The sequence below is a fragment of the Zonotrichia albicollis genome, chromosome 4 (genome assembly GCF_047830755.1).
Source record: "Zonotrichia albicollis isolate bZonAlb1 chromosome 4, bZonAlb1.hap1, whole genome shotgun sequence".
Lineage (NCBI taxonomy): Eukaryota > Metazoa > Chordata > Aves > Passeriformes > Passerellidae > Zonotrichia > Zonotrichia albicollis.
Genome location: NC_133822.1, coordinates 33,921,273 through 33,937,822, shown reverse-complemented (window position 1 = coordinate 33,937,822; position 16,550 = coordinate 33,921,273). Strand labels below are relative to the sequence as shown.

The 16,550-nt window shown below is 55.3% G+C and overlaps 1 protein-coding gene across 1 annotated transcript; it reads left to right on the top strand.

The window, feature by feature from the left end:
- Window positions 1-499: 499 nt before the first annotated feature.
- On the top strand, window positions 500-12,406 carry BAIAP2L2 (BAR/IMD domain containing adaptor protein 2 like 2). The gene is made up of 14 exons (XM_005488609.4): window positions 500-1,098; window positions 2,049-2,124; window positions 2,400-2,486; window positions 3,556-3,617; window positions 3,925-3,996; window positions 4,595-4,711; window positions 5,090-5,236; window positions 5,706-5,858; window positions 6,296-6,437; window positions 7,212-7,440; window positions 8,352-8,423; window positions 8,744-8,924; window positions 10,759-10,799; window positions 11,641-12,406. Exons 1-14 carry the CDS (start codon window positions 1,060-1,062, stop codon window positions 11,714-11,716), a joined length of 1,494 nt encoding a protein of 497 aa, XP_005488666.1. The 5' UTR covers window positions 500-1,059; the 3' UTR covers window positions 11,717-12,406.
- Window positions 12,407-16,550: the final 4,144 nt, after the last annotated feature.

Below are 16,550 nucleotides of genomic sequence, written 5' to 3'. Positions count from 1 at the left end.
GTCCATGGTGGTCTTGTCTTTCTCTCCATTGTAGGAGTTCTCAGAGGGGTTCTAGGCCTGCAAATTCTGAATTTCTTACAGGTAGAAAATCAGAGAAAGGGCTCTTGAGACACAGGATTTATACCCTTTGTATGGGCTGAAGAGTTGAATGAGCTGTCCCTGCAGCATGTGGGTGCTATGAGTGGCTGACTACCCCACAGCAGTTGCAACCGGAGTGGAGAGGCTTTGGACCAGCTGCAGTATGAGGATCCTCTTGGAGCTGTCCAGGCTTAAAAAAATAGAACTACTGTTCTATTGGTTTTGCTTGATCCATCTCTTCCCATGCACGTGCCCAGAAGAAATCACGATGGCAGTGCTGGTCCCAGCTCACCAGAGGTGAAACGTGGAGAAGGGTTCAGACAGAAGCCTGTTCCTGCTGTTGAGTTTCCCTGAGAGTGGGAGTGGAAGGGAGGCTAAGAGCCAGAGGGCTGAAGCCTGGGGTGGGGGAATATGGGCAGGGGAGAGCTGAAATTTGTGTAGAGTTTTCCTTGGGTTCCCCCCTGCTTGCTGCTCTTTGCTGCCTGTGATCACCAGCTGACAAGGCTCTCCTGACCTGCGAGGAGCCTGTGTGAGGGGGACCTGAGCACGCCTCACTCGGTTTCCCTGCACAGCGAGCCCCGTCGGAGCCGTGGCAGGGCTGGGACAGTGAGCCATACGGCAGTGGCTCGGGCAGGTGGCTGGCACTGCAGGTGTCAGGACAGGCAGGGCTGGGCACCAGGCTGGCAATCAATAATGCAGAGAGGCAGTCACATGTCCTTGCTGGCTGTCGCAGGATTCCTCTCTCCCCCCCAGAGTCTGGTTACTTCCAGAGATCAAGTTCCAGCCTCTCGGCTGGTGAATTATTAAACTCCATCAGTGCTCCCTTTGTACCACATCTCTGTCTTCCTGCTGTCCTTCCTTGCTGGTGACAGGCTCCTTCCATCCAGCTCGCTGTGCAGGAGCAGAGTCCTTCAGGCCAGAAAAGCACCTTGTTCTCCTTTGCTCCTTGCTTCTCTGTGGGAGAGCGAATAGGCTCCAGAGATGGATCTGTCCTACAGATCCACCATCTCCATCTATAAGGTGAGTGTTGGCACCAAAGGCAGCTCCTGACTGTATGGGGGATGTGTTGGTGGGAGATGGGTGTTTTCTGCCAAAGGCTCCCTTGGGTGGCCAGCTGAGGGCTGAATCCATTCACAGGCTGAACTGCAGCAGCTCCTGTGGACTCTGGGCTGTGTTTGGGACCAGTTTGCCTCAACCAGTCCCTGTTGAGGCATCCCTGTTTGGGAGCCGGAGGAGAGGGTGGTGTGGTTCCTAAGGACAGGTTCAGGAAGGAACTGGGCAGGCAGGGTGGTTTGGACATGGAGCATGGAGGGTGGCACACCTTGGTTGCTGGCAGGAACATCGATGGGCTGGTTTGCCCCTCCCTTGAAAGAGTCTCTGATCTCATAAGTGCTTCCCTGCACACACCAGGGCTGAACCAAGAGAGGAGGGCTGACAGAAGTGAGGAATTGCTTATTCCAGTCGCTGGTCTTCTGTAGTCAATGGACACCTTAGATAAATGCAAACAAAAGCAGAGAAGCTGGTTGTCCACCCCTTCTCTTACTAAGCTGCTGAGTCTGGCAGTGCAGCACATCCTGGCCAGGAAAGGGTTGTGTTCATGCCTGGATAAGCAGTGGCTGGCTTGCTCAGAAGGGATGAAGGAAAAGGCAGCTCAGACCCCCTTGCAGTTTCTCCCCTGCCTGCAGTGGGTGTGGGCCCCTGGGAGAAAGCCATCCTCATCTAGGCAACCCCTTGGCTGTGCAGGGGGCTGCCTTGCAGCCCCTCTCCTGGCTGCCTTGGGAAGGCTCAGGGCAGCTGAGGTTGCTGGCCAGCCCCGATGCAAGGACTGGCTGTGCTTGGCTGGACCTTGTCTGGTTCCAGTGCTCCAGAGGGGGCTCTCACCCAGCCAAACCACAGCCCAGGAGCCTTGTCCTGCTGAGCTCTCTGGGCATGAGGAGCAATGGCATTAACGTGCTTCTGCCTGGCCACAGAGTATCCTGGAGCAGTTCAACCCTGCGCTGGAGAACCTGGTGTACCTGGGCAACAACTACCTGCGTGCCTTCCACGGTGAGTGGGGTCCCACAGGGACTCCAGGCCACAGTGCTGCCTCCAGCCTGGGCACCCCCATCTCCTCATCCAGGACAGGGCTGCTGCTCTGCCACCTCTAACATGTCTTGAGCTGCTCTGAAGCACTGTTCAGCTCCAGGACCCACTCCTGATGGGGAGAAATGGGGGCCTATAGGAAAAGTACCAGGAGGTGGCAGTTCTGTGTGCTGCTTGCTGGAGCTGGTGGTGGTGGGAAGGCAGGCTGGACCCTTACCACCCCTCTCCTCTCCCCACAGCACTATCCAAAGCAGCTGAAGTGTATTTTAAGGCAATTGAGAAGATTGGGGAGCAGGCACTGCAGAGTTCCACCTCACACATGCTGGGTAAGGCTCTCCTGCACATCATCTTCTCTCCTGTGGTGAGCCACAGTTACCTCTTTTTGACCTTCTCCCTTAGTCGGTCCACTTCCAGGTACTGGGGCAAGAAAGACAGCTCCTCTAAATGGTGTCTCTCTGTACCAGGCTCTGCCAGGTGGTGACAGTCAAATTTACTGTGTGTCCTTGAATATTTCTCACAGTCCCAGCGGTCTTCCCTGTATCTCTCTGAGATAAGTGAGTGAGCTCAGCTCCTGTGATATAGTCCTCCATGTATGGACCTCTCACAGAAACCAGTCCCTATTGAGGCATCCTGCCCCCAGAGATGAAATTTTCATCACAGAGGAAGCATTTTTCTCCTCCTTGAGGGTGTGAGGGAAAAGCCAGGGAGCATGCACTGACAACAACTGGTGGGGTTTTGTCCTCCTGAGCCTGCAACTGGCTGGAATGGCAGCTTGGGGCTGAGGGACTCACACTCAGCAGTGTAAATCACTCTGCAGCCTGAAAACGTGGTCAGGGAACTGCTCCACTGCTAAATGTTTCAGCAAAAAACTTCCAGCAGATGTGCCCCTTCTGCAGACTCTTCTTGTCATCTGCACCTCCCAGCTGGCTCCTCTGCTCCCTGTTATCAGTCTCTGCCTTTCCTGGTTTCATAAGGCCAGCCCAGGGAAGTGGGTCCATGCACAGCATCGGAGCGGGTCTGGAGCTGCCTTCCACAGGACACCAGAAATGTGCAGCGCAGCTGGGGAGCCTTTGGGGTTAGAGATGGGGCCTGTGGGGGCTGTGGCAGAGCAGAAACCCAGCACCAGAGCCCGTGGCAGAGGCGAGGCTGTCTCTGACACTGGGGCTGCAGCAGAGCCCCGGCCCAGCCATCACGAGGGCTGGGGTAACCCTGCATTGGCAGTGCCTGCCCAGGGAGGGCTACCAGGGTGCAGAGAGCAGTGCTTGGTGATATCTCTTGGACTTTCACAGCCATGTGAAAGCTCATCAGCCTGAGCTGCATGCTGCTGGTCTGCCTCCTTAGGCACATGAGAAAATGGCCACAGAACTTTTTCACCTTCTGTCTTTTTCCCTCAAGGTGAAATTCTGATGCAGATGTCTGACACACAGAGACTACTGAGCTCTGATTTGGAAGTTGTGGTGAGTGGTTTTCCCAAGGGCTGGTGGAGGTGGAGAATAAAGTGCTTTCCTTCAATACAGCTTATCAGCATTTACCATACTGACCCCATCAGCTGCCCTCACACATGCCTGCAGGCAGGTGCCTGCCTCCCTGCTGCACGTGGCAGAGGAGGGTCACAGGGCTGGCATGCCCAGAGCCTGCCAGCGAGTCACTTGCTCTGCAAGTTTTATGAGCCACCCCTTGAATATTTCAGTGCCCTTTATCACAGTGCATGCAATATCCCATATGGTGAAGGGATAAGGGTGATGGCTCCCTCCCCTCTTTCAGGCTCAGACCTTCCACGTGGACCTGCTGCAGCACATGGAGAAGAACAGCAAAATGGATGTGCAGTTTATCAGTGTAAGTGTGAACCCCTGTCTCCTCCTCAGCTCTCCTTGTTTATCTCTCCCCTTCACCCAAGGGTTTTTGCTTCAACACTTGAGGTGGTTCCGTAATTCTTCTCAGCAGGGGATAGGGGGTCTTGCTTTCTCCCACCATGGAACAAACTCCCCCTGTTCAGCTGATGATGGAGAACTAAAAGAGGGCAGGTGGCTGTTCTTTGTGCAGTGGGTTTTGCCAAATGCTTCAGTGGGGCTGCGAGACAGCATTCCAGAAGCAGAGTTCTCAGCTTCCCCAAATCCCAGGCTCTGCTGGTCTGTGGCTCCTGTGCTGCTGTGGCCCAGCTGGCCGTGCTGGTGGGTGGTGTCACAGAGGAAGACAGAGGCCTTGGGACCCAGGGCTGGGCAGCTGGGTGGCAATCCTTGCTCCTGAGATCTGGAGATTCATCAGCACTCTTGAGCCATTAAAAACTAAAAGAAAGGCATTTTGTAACAGGTCCAGGTGAAGCCTGATTGCAGGTGGGCTCAGAAGCCCAACTGCCCATCAGAGCAGGACCCTTGCTGCCTCTCAGTGTGGCTGGGTCTCTGGCTCCTCGCTGAGCCTGTTTTCTCCCTGGCAGGAGAGCCAGAAGCAGTATGAGCTGGAATACCAGCGAAGAGCCACCAACCTGGACAAGTGCATGGCAGAGCTGTGGAGAATGGAGAGGGCTCGTGACAAAAATGCCCGGGAGATGAAGGTGAGCAGTGATTGCAGGAGGGGAGTTGGTGATAAGAACTGGAGGATTTCTCGGGAACCAGGGCTGATTTCTCAGCAGCCTTAGCCAAGGGGTTGCCCCGATGTTCAAAAGGCAGCAGGCTTATCTGGAAAGTAGGAGACTCCTGTTCTACAGGGTGCTACTGACCTGTGGTCAGTCCTGCCAAGCCCTTTCCTCATTTAGGAAGCCTCAGGAAGGAAGGACTTAATCACCAGCGCTCTGCTCTAGCTCCTCTCTGCTGCTGCAGCAATGCAAGAGGACTGGGAAGCTGATAGACATGATGACCCCTTCACACCCTTCCCCTGAGTCTGCTCTGTTGGATTTTCACTGATCCCTTTCTCCCTTCTTTCCCGGTGACAGGAGAACGTGATGCGGCTGCGCTCGGAGATGCAGGCGTTCGTCTCTGAGAGCCAGAGGGAGGCGGAGCTGGAGGAGAAACGCCGCTACCGCTTCCTGGCAGAAAAGCACCAGCTGCTCTACAACACTCTGCTCCAGTTCTACAGCAGGGTACAGCCGTGTCAGGCTGGGGAGCAGAGCTGGGGGAGCGGACAGCAGGGCTGGAGGGGGAGCGTGCAGGCAGGAGGGAGCCAGGGCTGAGCCATCCCTCAGGTGAAGGACGCACCTGCACACGGACTGGGCAGGAAACTGCTCTGGTTCTTGCTGTGAGTTTCAGGCTGGCTGTACTAAGCTGGGAGAACATGTCTGGGGCTGAGCGTGGTGCTGGCATGGGGTTAGCTGGGTGTGTGAGTGATGGAGGAGAGAAAGGTGCTGTAGGTGTTTATTAGCAGGGTCTTTGGGGCCGGGAGATCTCTGCTGGAGGGTGCCATCCTGGAAATTCCTGCCTGCAGGGAGCTGCTTGGCCATTCCCACGGGCCTCATTTTGGGAGGACCTGGTCTCTCATGCATGTATAAGCCCTAGGCTTCCTCTGTATCTGGTCTGCCTGCCCATCATCCCCTCTTGTCTGTTTCTCCCCAGGCTCGGGGCATGATCCAGAGCAAGGCACCGCGGTGGAAGGAGCAGCTGGAAGCCAGCCGTAACCCCTCAAACAGCCACCCCCAGGGGCTGCTCTCAGCCTCCCACGGCCAGGGATACCCACCAGGACGGCTCACGCCCACCCACCTCGAGATGGTGAGGAGCCACGGACAGCTTAACTTCGTTTGGGGAGATACTGGAACAGGTTGCCCAGAGAGGTGGTGGATGCCCCATCTCTGGAAACGTTCAAGCTCAGGCTGAACTGAGCTGTGAGCAACCTGATCTAATTGAAGACATCCTTGCTCATTTCACATGGTTGGACTAGATGGCCTTTAAATGTCTGTTCCAACCCAAAATATTCAATGGCTCTTTGGTGGTGAGGCTGCAGGGCAAGGTCAGTCCTTGGCCAACCATGGTGCCTTGTCCATCTCCAGTGACCTTTCCTGGCCAAGAGGAAGAGGAGCCTGTGTGTGGGCTGCAGTGGAGGAATGTGCTGAGTTTGGCTTTCCAAGAGGGACTGCATATCTCTCAGGGCATCTCCTGCCTAACACAGCCTTCATGGATGTGTGTTCAATCCCCTTTCTTTCCAACAGCCCCAGAGACCTCTTGGGGACTTTGCTTCTTCTATGACTGGGAGCAGATCCAGCATCTTCTCTCCAGACCCTCCAGAAATGAGAATGTCTCCTCAGCCAGAGTCTCCCAGGCGGCCAATGCGGAGGACACCGTCGGCAGCCAGTATGACCCACTTCTGGGAGCAGTGCTGTGGGGACACACAGGGGCTGGACCTCTCTGGGGAGAGGGTTGGGTTTGGGAAGGGACCACCACTCTACCAGAGCACCAGACCTCAGCCATGCTCCTGGGCATGGTGAGAGGACAGCACCTATGGGAGCTGCAGAGGGCAAGGCTGAAGTAGAAAGTGAGCTCAGCCTTCAGGGCAGAGTCCATCCAGGGCAAGGCCAGGCTGTGTGAGGTGGGGAACCTATGAATGTACAATTTTCAAGGCTCCTCGAACTACAAGAACTGGTTCTTGCTAGAATTCCCATTTTAGTAAACCACCTTCTCTCATACTACCAGATTAAATATTAGCTTGCCCTATGAAACCCAGCCGCTTAACCTGTGACACACCTGCTTTTCCTTCCTGAGAAATTTTAGCCTAAAGTTTGTAAAAGAAGTAAAAAAAGGACAGGGAGAGAGAGAGAAATTACCCAAATAATCAGTAGCTCTAGCAGGTCAGGAAGAGGATTGTCAGGCAGGGAGGGCATCAGCCAGGGCATGCAGTGCTTATGCTCTGGGCATTTGGCCCGAGAGGACACAGTGCAAAACAAATGGGTTTGGCTTGAGTGGATTGTCTCCTGCAGGATGCTCACCCTGCGTTTCCCGTGCTTTGAAAGGGCATCTGCTCCTCCCCTAGAGCAATTCCTTGACTGGGAAAGCAGTGGTCCCTTTGAGGAGCAGGGCCCTGCAGGAGGGTGCCAGCCTCCAGCCAGACCCTTGGGTGCCTCCCCGCAGGTTTGCTGCCCGCGGGCCGCACGTCCCGTTCGGGCTCCTTTGGCGAGGCCAGCGCCGGCAGCGAGGGCAGGAAGAGGAGTGGTGGCACCACGAGGGTCCAGGCCATCGTGCCCCACACGACGGGCGCCAACCGGACCCTGCTGCCGTTCGAGCCCGGGGATGTCATCTCGGTGCTGAGGCCGGAGGCACAGAATGGCTGGCTCTACGGCAAGCTGGAGGGCTCATCCACGTACGTGACGCTGCTGCCGTAAAGTGGACGGACACAGGCTTGTTGAGTCTGGAGCTGGAAGGGTTAAGTCCAAAATGACCACCCTCTTCGCCTCCTGGTGTGGCCTGGGCACCGTGTCCCACCCACCGTCGCAGTGGGGCAGCGCTGTGTCCTCAGGGATGCGGGCTTTCCGTGCCAAGGAGATGCGCTGTGGCAGGGCTGGCGTGGATGGGCTGCCTGGGGAACCTCCGGGGGCTCTGGGTGGAAGAGCCAGGGATGCAGTGAGCCCCTCCTGGCCTGCATGACTGAGTGACTCCTGTCATGGGATCCAGCTCAGGGCCACGAACTGCTGGAGTTACCTGAGAGGCCTGGCATTTCTTAGCTCACGCTGCAACTGCTGCCACAGCCTCCAGCACAGGCAGGGCACGGAAACTGCTGCACCCAGCACTTACTGAATTACTGGCAGTGGCTCTGGCAGCCAATATCTGTGTGTAAAGCCTGCCCCGTTCCATAGAGGATGTGGTCTGCAGGAATGCTCACAGATGTGAGATGAAAAAAAGCAGTGCCTTTCTTTGGGCAGCTGTTTCTGGAGTGGAGCTGCTGTAAAATCCCTGGATGAGTTTTCCACAGCTTCCTTGTGATTGTGGTTGGTTGGAGTGTCTCTTGCTGGATTGCACCAGCATTGCTCCCAGGTTTTGCACAGCTCCTGAGATAAGTGAGTCCTGCTCCAAGCTCAAGGTCCATCCCACGATAAGCCCTGTGCCCCATCTATAGGTGACAGAAGTGCAGGAGCTCTGTCACACATGGTAGTGGCAAATGTGGCTTGATTGATGTGTGAGATGGGTGCAGATCAAAAGTGTTTGGCAAACAGATCTGAAGAACCACAAACCATGGCTGCCTGGACCTCATTTGGCTCTGTTCCTGTGCCCTAGGTGTGGCTGGTTCCCTGAAGCTTATGTCAAGCCTTTGGAGAATACAAGGGAGATGGAGGAGCCAGACACCAGGTAACAGGATGGCAACTGGCCAGGCAGAGCTCCTGGTACACCACAAATCCAGTGGGGTAATTGTTCAAAGTGTGCCCATGGAGAGCTGCAGGGCTCCCATGCTGCAGGACCTGCCAAGAGCCTCGTTGTGCCCTGGGACCTCACAGGCTCCCCTAGGCAGCTCCCACAACCTGTGCAATCTCATCTCCAAGGTTCTTGCAGCTGGGCCAGTCCAAGACACCTGCATTTCCTCCAGAGACATCCCATGTTGTGCCAGCACCTGTGCTGCTCCCTGATCCCTGCTCTCTGGCTCCCACCTCACTGTCCTCTGCTTTGCTCAGGTCCTTCCCGCTGCGGAGCAGTCACAGCATGGATGACATCCTGGACCGTCCCAGCACTCCATCCTCCAGCAGTTACTGGCCTGCTGCTGCCCAGCCCAGCGTGCCCACCCCACCTCCCCTGTCGGTGGGTGCCAGCAGCCACCAGAGCGGGGTGGTCACCCCAGTCACTTCTGGCTCCAAGGTGAGTGCAGCAGCAGCAGCGACACTGTGGTGGGTGTGTGTGAAGGGGGCCCCATCTGGCTTTCATCCTCCAAGGCACACCTGTTCTGCTTTGGCCTGTAGAGACAGAAAATCACCTTTCTGATGTTGGTGAAGGGACCTGCTGCTTTCCTGAGTCTTGCTAGCACCAGTCTTTCTCACCTAGTCTGTTCACATGCCACCCTGTCTGATGACCCCTGCCAGTCTTCCTGTTGTGTGCAGACCCTCAGTGCCTGGCTTTGCTCCCCCAAGGGACTGCTTTTCTGCCCCTGCCCTTCTCATCTCTCTCTCTTTTTGCTCACCAGGGACCCTTCAGTTCAGTCCTTTTCTCCATGACCTCCCAGCCTGATTTCTGGTGGCTCCAGGGCAGCACTTCTTTCTGCTAATAGTAGGACCATGGAGTGATCAGGCTGGTCTGGGAGTGGGTGACCAGCTAACAGAGATGCCATCCTTCTTCTCCCTTCAGAGAATGGAGAGGAGTTTCATAGAGTTCCCCTTTTAAATTCAGACGAGGGTTGGCTTAAACTCACAGCTGGGGAAGGGAAAAGCTGGGAGCAGAGGCCGAGGGCACAGTACAGCTATATTTAGGAGCCTTAGAACAAGTTGTGTCCAACTCATGGTTTATGGATGGCATACTGAGAAGGAAGTCCTTCATTTACCATTGCTTCCAGCAGTAGGGAATTGACTGGGAGACCCAAGTTAAAGGTGAGGACCTGGGGGAGGAAAGAACAGTGCTGCCCATGGGGCATGACTTGCTCAGTCTCACTGGAAAATCTTTTCCACAGTAACTGGTTCCAGGCCAGCACAAGGTTGCGAGCAATTGAATGTCTCAAAGAACTGAAAACTGCAACATTTAATTACTCTTTTTTCCCCTTTATGTCCTGCTCTGTGGTTTCAGGTAGCCTCAGGGTGCACAACACAGGGGAACAGCCTCTGCAGCCTTCCTGTCCCTCTGGGTCACTGGGTTTTCATCCTGCCCCAGGGCTAGGGTGTAGGGATAGACCTGGGACTGAGTCATGAAAAGTGTGCAGCATTTGGAACAGCATGGCAGAGTGTGGAACCTCTCTATAAAGCAGGGAAAGACTAATTTGGAAAGACTTAGCTTTGCTTTAAATGTATGCCCAAGACATCTCCCAGCTGAGCCACAAACAAGTGGGTGTGACTTCCCAACTGGATGCCAGATAGCCACGTGTGGCTTTCTTGTCTGCCATCAGAGTACTTGTGCATGTCAGATTCACTGATCCTTCACTATCCACTGGGCAAGAATAAGGGCCACAGGGCCTAGGTCCAACTTTGTCCATCAGGTTTGTCCACTTTTCAGTAATATGTGATGCAGGGTAGGTAGGTACAGCTCTGGAGTTCCCCGTGGATGCAGGGAGCACATCAGGGCATGGACCACAGACTTTTTGCCAGGGTGTGTGGGCAACATGAGGGGGCATCTCTGGCTGTGCTGGAGGGTGAAATGTAGCTCAGACTGTCACTGTTTGCTGTGCTCTTCAGATATGACATTTTGGGGATCTGAGTCATCTCCTTTCTTCCCCAAAGCAAAGGAAGATGTCCAAGGGGAGTAAGGAACCTGTGGTGTAGGGACAACCCCCCACAACAATATTCAGGGTGTTATCTACAATGGGGAATTTGTGGACTTTTGCAAAGCTTGACTGAATAAGGAGTCAGAGCCCTGTTAAGAGGACTTGGGCTCCTAACTCACCTAAGTGTTTTGTGAAATCTTCCTCCATGTGTGCAGTGTGTCCTGCCCCACTCTTCTCTCCACGTTGCCTACTCCAGATTTCTCACTGCTGCTTTTCTCTTCACTGCAGAAATCAGGAGTGTTTGACCAGCCCCCTGAACTCTTCCCACGGTGAGTAAGATGTGGAACTCCACTCTGGAATAATCTGGAATAAAAAATGACACAGAGGGGAGTATTATTACAATGCTATTATTATTTAATCTTTTGGATTATCAAATGTGGGAGCCACCACAAGAAAGTGTCTAGGGAAAAGCGATGCACAGCCTACCTTCCAAGACAGGAGGCAGAGGTGGTCCATTCTGCCCTCTGCTGATTGGGAAGGTCCTATCCTGACTCAGATAAAATGAGGTAGGAGCTGAGCACCCTGAGCACGTGTCCAAACCCACATGCTCCTTCCCATCCATCCTGGAAGGGTCACAATAGCAGCTCACAGCCTGAGTGTGGAGCTACACGACTGCGCATCTCTGCCTGCTTCTAAGGGCTGAGGCAGAAAAGGACGTGGCTTTGAGTTCTGATGAGTCAGGTCTGTGGGGGTGAGACTTGCCATAAATCCCTGTTTTTCTTCCTCCTGGAGCTGGGTTGGTGTCTCCATGTTTCTGGTGTGGTGCCGTGGCCTTTTTGCACTTCCCACTCCTTGGTTGGAGGGTTGGTGTACACTCTATGTGTGTAGAGTGCTGTCATGAGGGACAGCCATGTGCCAGTGTCCCTTCCTCATCCCTTGGAAGAAGGAGGGTGAGGAGCTCTCGGGAGATCCCAAGGAGAACCACATGGGAATGTGCAGCAGGGTGTGTTAAGGATGGAGAAAACACACTCAGGAATTGACTTTACCATGCTGTCCTCCTTGGCATGGAGGTGATTGCCACAGGACTAAGTGGCCCTTCCTCGGGCACAGACATCCCTGCATGGCATTTGCAGCCTTTCTGATGGTTGCCTGTTTCCTTTCCCATTCCAGAGGTACCAACCCCTTTGCCACAGTCAAGCTGCGCCCCACAGTGACCAACGACCGCTCGGCCCCCATCATCCGGTGAACCAGGGCTGTGGGCAGTGAAGGACTCCAGCAGAGAGGGAGGAGGAGAAGTGACGGTGCTGTGACCTCCAGCTGGGCAGCAGCCTAGTGCTACCACTCCAGGAGTGAACTCTCTTTTCCCCTCCCATACCTCTGGGACCATGGCACCCATCTCACCTGGGTGCCTGGTGTGCTTTAGCCAGGAGCAGATCTCTGCTGCCCTTTCTGGATTGATCCCTGCTTCCCTCCCCTTGTGCTGTTACTGTACTTGAGTGGGAGGGAGCAGTCTGCTGTTACTGGTGCTGGTGGCCTGGGAGAGGGGACGGTGCTGGAGCTGGAGGTAGGGCTGGCTAAGGTCATCTGCAGCCAGGGCAGTGCTCTTGGGATGTTGAAGGTGAATCATTGCTACCCCTGCTGTGGGCAGAGAAGAACTGTCACCAAACAGTTCCTTTGCCACCAGAAGAATGAACTCCAAAAGAGAAGGCTACAAGAAGGCTTCCAGTGGTCCAGCTGACAGGGTCTGATCTTGGTCTTTTTGACAACTGTGCCCATTTGCGGCAGCACCTGCCTCTTCTCACCCCAGATGCAGCCCCTCACCTTGCTGGGCAGTGCTGGGGCAAGGCAGGGGCAGGTGACAGTGTCCAGCACCACTGCCCTGTTCCTTCAGGTACTGTCCTGTGGAAAATAGATGGGTTTTTTAAAATAAAATGGAGAATGCATCTTCTGTGTCCATTTCAGTGGCTGGGGCATCACCTCAGTCACAGGATGCAGGGGGAGGAGGACAGACACTCCCCCACCAGCACTGGGGCCATGGTGGCTGCCCACCCTCGTGGTGTCAGACACTGCAGTGCTGTGAGTCCACATGGAGCAGGCACCAGCCCAGGGGTCTGGGGTGGATGTGGAGGGCACCAGGAGGGCTGCACTGCCCGTTGCTGGCTGCCCCCCTGAGTGCCCCTGTCCATCCTGTTGCCGGAGGGCAGCAAGGACCTGTGGCCCCTTCTCCTCACCCACTGCTGGAATGTGTGCTCTGGGCACCCCAGGGCTGCTCAGGGCAGGGGAAAAACATTTCCCTAGGGCTTGTGGGGGCCTCACCAATCCGGGAATACCTGGTGTGTGCTGGGGGAGCCCTCACGGGAGCGGCAGCGTGAGCGAGGGATGGAGCCCCAGCGATGGCTTAGCTGATTAGCCTTATTAATAGACATTAAACCCTGCCTGGGAGTGTGGCCAGGCCCCCGCTGCCCCCCTGCTGCTGAGGGGCTCCAGGGCTTTACAGCCCAGGCCTTGTCCTCCCCAACAGCCCACCTGGGCTGAGCCCCAGCCCCGTCCCTGGAAGTAAAAGGGGTTCCCCCACAAGCAGCCAGAGACTGGCTGGTCCCAGTGCCTGCCAGCCCTCTCTTGTGGGCCAGCCCCTGGGGAGGCTGGCTTTGAAAGGGCTCTTCAGCTGCCCGGGTGGGCAGGATCTGGCAGTTGGAGCCATGGCTGGCAGCGATTCCTTGGCTGCTCCACCTTGTCTCACTTCTCTGCTGGGCACATTCCCTGCAAAACCCCACCACCGCTTCTCCATCATGGCTGGCAGCTGAGGAAGCCTCAAAGGCTTCAAAAGCAGCTGCTCTACCTGTTTGGTACCTTACTGAAGCATGGGCACATGGTCTCTTCCTCCACTGCCTCCCACCCCAGCACCCCTCACCCTCACCCCGCTTCTTCCTCTCTTGGTCCCTCTGACTGAATCCATCCCTGCCAGCCTGCCCTGCCCTGCTGGGGAAAACGCAGGGAGCCCCTGGGCAGCGGGATTACCGGGGGATTCGGGCTGTGGCAGGCAGCCACCTCGTCCCCATTGGCTGGAAAAGCCTCTTAAAAGTGGAGAAGTGCTTTCTGCCCGCTCAGCACCTGCTAGTCTCTGCCGACCTGGAGCCATAAGCAGCTCCTGACCCACATCCACACTGGGGGTGCCGTGGGACACTGCTGGCACCCACAGGAGGCAGGGGAGTGCCCCACACAGGGTGTGCCCCCAGATCTGCCACAGACAGCTCTGCTGGGCACCACTGGAACTGGAGGGAAGCAGGCTGAGAGGGGGATTAGCTGTCTTGTGAGGACGTAGCTGCTCCAAAGGAAGGAGCAGAGCACAAGAGACTGCTCGACAGGTGCTAGATTCCTGCAGGCATTGTCCTGTGCCCACCATGGAGAAAAGATCCAGCAGGACCTTCTAACCAGGCACCCTCACCCAGAGCCGGGAAGTGCCAGCCAGTGGGAGAAGGAAGCGCTGCTGAGGGATCTGCTCAACCCTCGGGGGCTCAGCTTGTGCTCGGAGGCCATCGCTGCGTTGCACAGGTCAGTGCTGTGGAGGGATGCTGGCACCCTCGCCCCAGCAGCCAAGAGGAACAACCCACCCCAGGCCTGCATTCATTTAATTCTCTAAAAAATGCTTTCCTGAGAGTTGTCTGTGGGTTGGAGAGGCTGGTGGCGTGAACGGTGGGCCTTGCCCTCAATAAATAGACTCCCCACCCCATCTGTACTGCATGGAGGCACTAAGAGCATTTATGTGGACCCTCCTGGGTGCAGCTTGTCTAGCACAGTGGGGATTTTCTGGGCATTATCCAGCACTGTCTGCACTGTGCTCTGTGTGTGTCCAGGGACTGGCAGCCCCAGCTGAACCTGCTGTGGCTTCTTCACCCTTCCAGCCTGGTCAGTGCAAGTCTTCTTGCAGCCACCTGCCGCAAGTTCTGCTCTGGCCCACCTTCCTGTGATGCAAGGGGAAGGGCAGGTGCCCATGCTGATGAGCTTTTAGGTGCATGTGAACTCACAAACTGTGTTCTTACCCGTGGATAAAGCTCCTTAACTGGGGACAAAATGATAGTGAGCAAAGGCAGGAGCAGGTATGTGGTGTGGCTGCTGTGAGCAGAGAAGCATGTGTGTCATGGTGTTAGGAACGAGGCAGCTCTGGGCTGCCTGGCTCACAGCTGGGATAAACCTCCAGCAGAGCTGTTACAAGGTGTGCCATGACATATTGGCCTCGGAGGCATCGCCACAGGTGAGCTCCTCTGGTGCACCCCATCATTTGCAGCCACACCTAGCTGCAGGCAGGAAAAAGTGCTTTCATGCTTTCCTGTACAGCTCTGTAGCACGGAGCAAGTGGCTCCTCAGAGGTGCCCTCCAGCTCCAGACTCAAACAAGTACTCACAGACATTTGTCTAATGTGCTCTTCAAAATCAGATGCCATGGGCTCATCATTGACAGGCAGTGCTACAAAACCTCTGAAGAGCACGTCACAGACAGACAAATATTTTCTTGCTAGGATGCTGGCAGGGAGCAGCAGGGTTGAGGGAAAGATGGATTGGAATGGTTTGACTGATTCATTTAATTTGCAGAGCAGGATGAGCTCAAGAAAAGCAAGGCTGGAGAAAAACCTCTCAGGCTTGGTTTGGTGGCAGCTCTTACTTGAAGTAGCTGCGTGCAGCAGAGGGTGCAGTGGTGGAGCACCAGCTGATTGAGAAATCAGCGTGCTTTGGCATCTGGTCACCTTTTGTACAGCTGGATCCAGCTTGTCAGTCAGCTGGAGCTGGGACAGGAGCAGTGGCCAAAATGGCAGAAACAGAGCGAGGCATTCAGTCTGGCTGTCAGGGTGCCAGTGATCCAGAAAACACCAGTGAGGGCGAGATGGGGAGGTGTGGGTAGCTAGAGATAGTTATGGGTAGCTGGTATCATTATTCTTCTCGTTCTTGTACGGATTCCTTGCCTTAAAAATATCTTTATAGCCCCCTGTTTTCAATTCATGTGTCTGTTCCTTGCCATAGTCCCTGAGACCTGGGCTGGGAGGGAGAGATTAGAGTAGCCTGTGCTGGCCCCAGTGGATCAGCCCAAGAGCTGCTAGGAAATAGCCATCCAGACTGAGCCCCAGTCCATGCTCAGAGCCAGATTCAGCTCCCTTTATTGTGGCTCACAGCATCCTGAAAGTTTGGGGAACTCTGCTGCAGGGACCCATGGTGGAGGCAGGCACCTGAGTGCTGCACTCTGTTTTTCCCCTGGAGAGGGGAAGGAGGGCTGGGGGTGGCTGTGGAGTAAGACCACTCTTGCCAAGTAAGGGCCCTCTGTGCCATCCACACTTTTGTCTAAAGGATTTGCACTTCAGCATCCAGAGCAACAGCAACTATGGGAATCAGCTCAACTCACCCCCTTTGCATGGAGGACACCAAGAACAAGCCCTTCCTTGAGAAATGCACCCAGATCCAAAGCTCCCAGGTTCTAGCTATGTGTGTCACATCCACAGGACAGTCCCTGTCCCCTCAGCACTCTCCAGTCCATTTGTGACTCCTGGCATTTCCCACAACCGCTGGTGCCAAGAGATGAGGATGCTGCTGCCACCTTGCAGCCCTTCAGCCACGAGAACTGGGCAGGAGAGAGGACCCTTGCCAGGAGTGTGCTGCCACCAGACAGTGATAGGAGACAAACCAGACCCAAAAAAGCCCAGCTCTGGTGTGCAGAATGCCTGTCTAACCTACTTGGGAGCATCTGTAGTGTAAGTCTAGTGATGGCTTTGCATGCAGGTGTGGAAATGATCCTGGCTGACAAAGAAACTGTGGCAAATGGTGCTAGAAGGGGCAGAACCTGGTACCTAAGGGAGAAAGGAAAAACATACCCACAGCAGTCAGCTGGAGCAAAATTCCTGGGCAGCTTAAGAGCCCTGAGAGCAACTCACAAGACATCCCCTTTAATTCCCTCCTTCTCCCCATTTAGGCTTTGTTCCGGCCCCTCCGTGTACGTACAGAGCCCTAATCTCTCTGGCATGCAAATAACCACCGGGTTTTTGTGCTCTCCCCCTTCACCTATTTCGGAAATCTGGCCCCTGAGGGCGGGGAGGG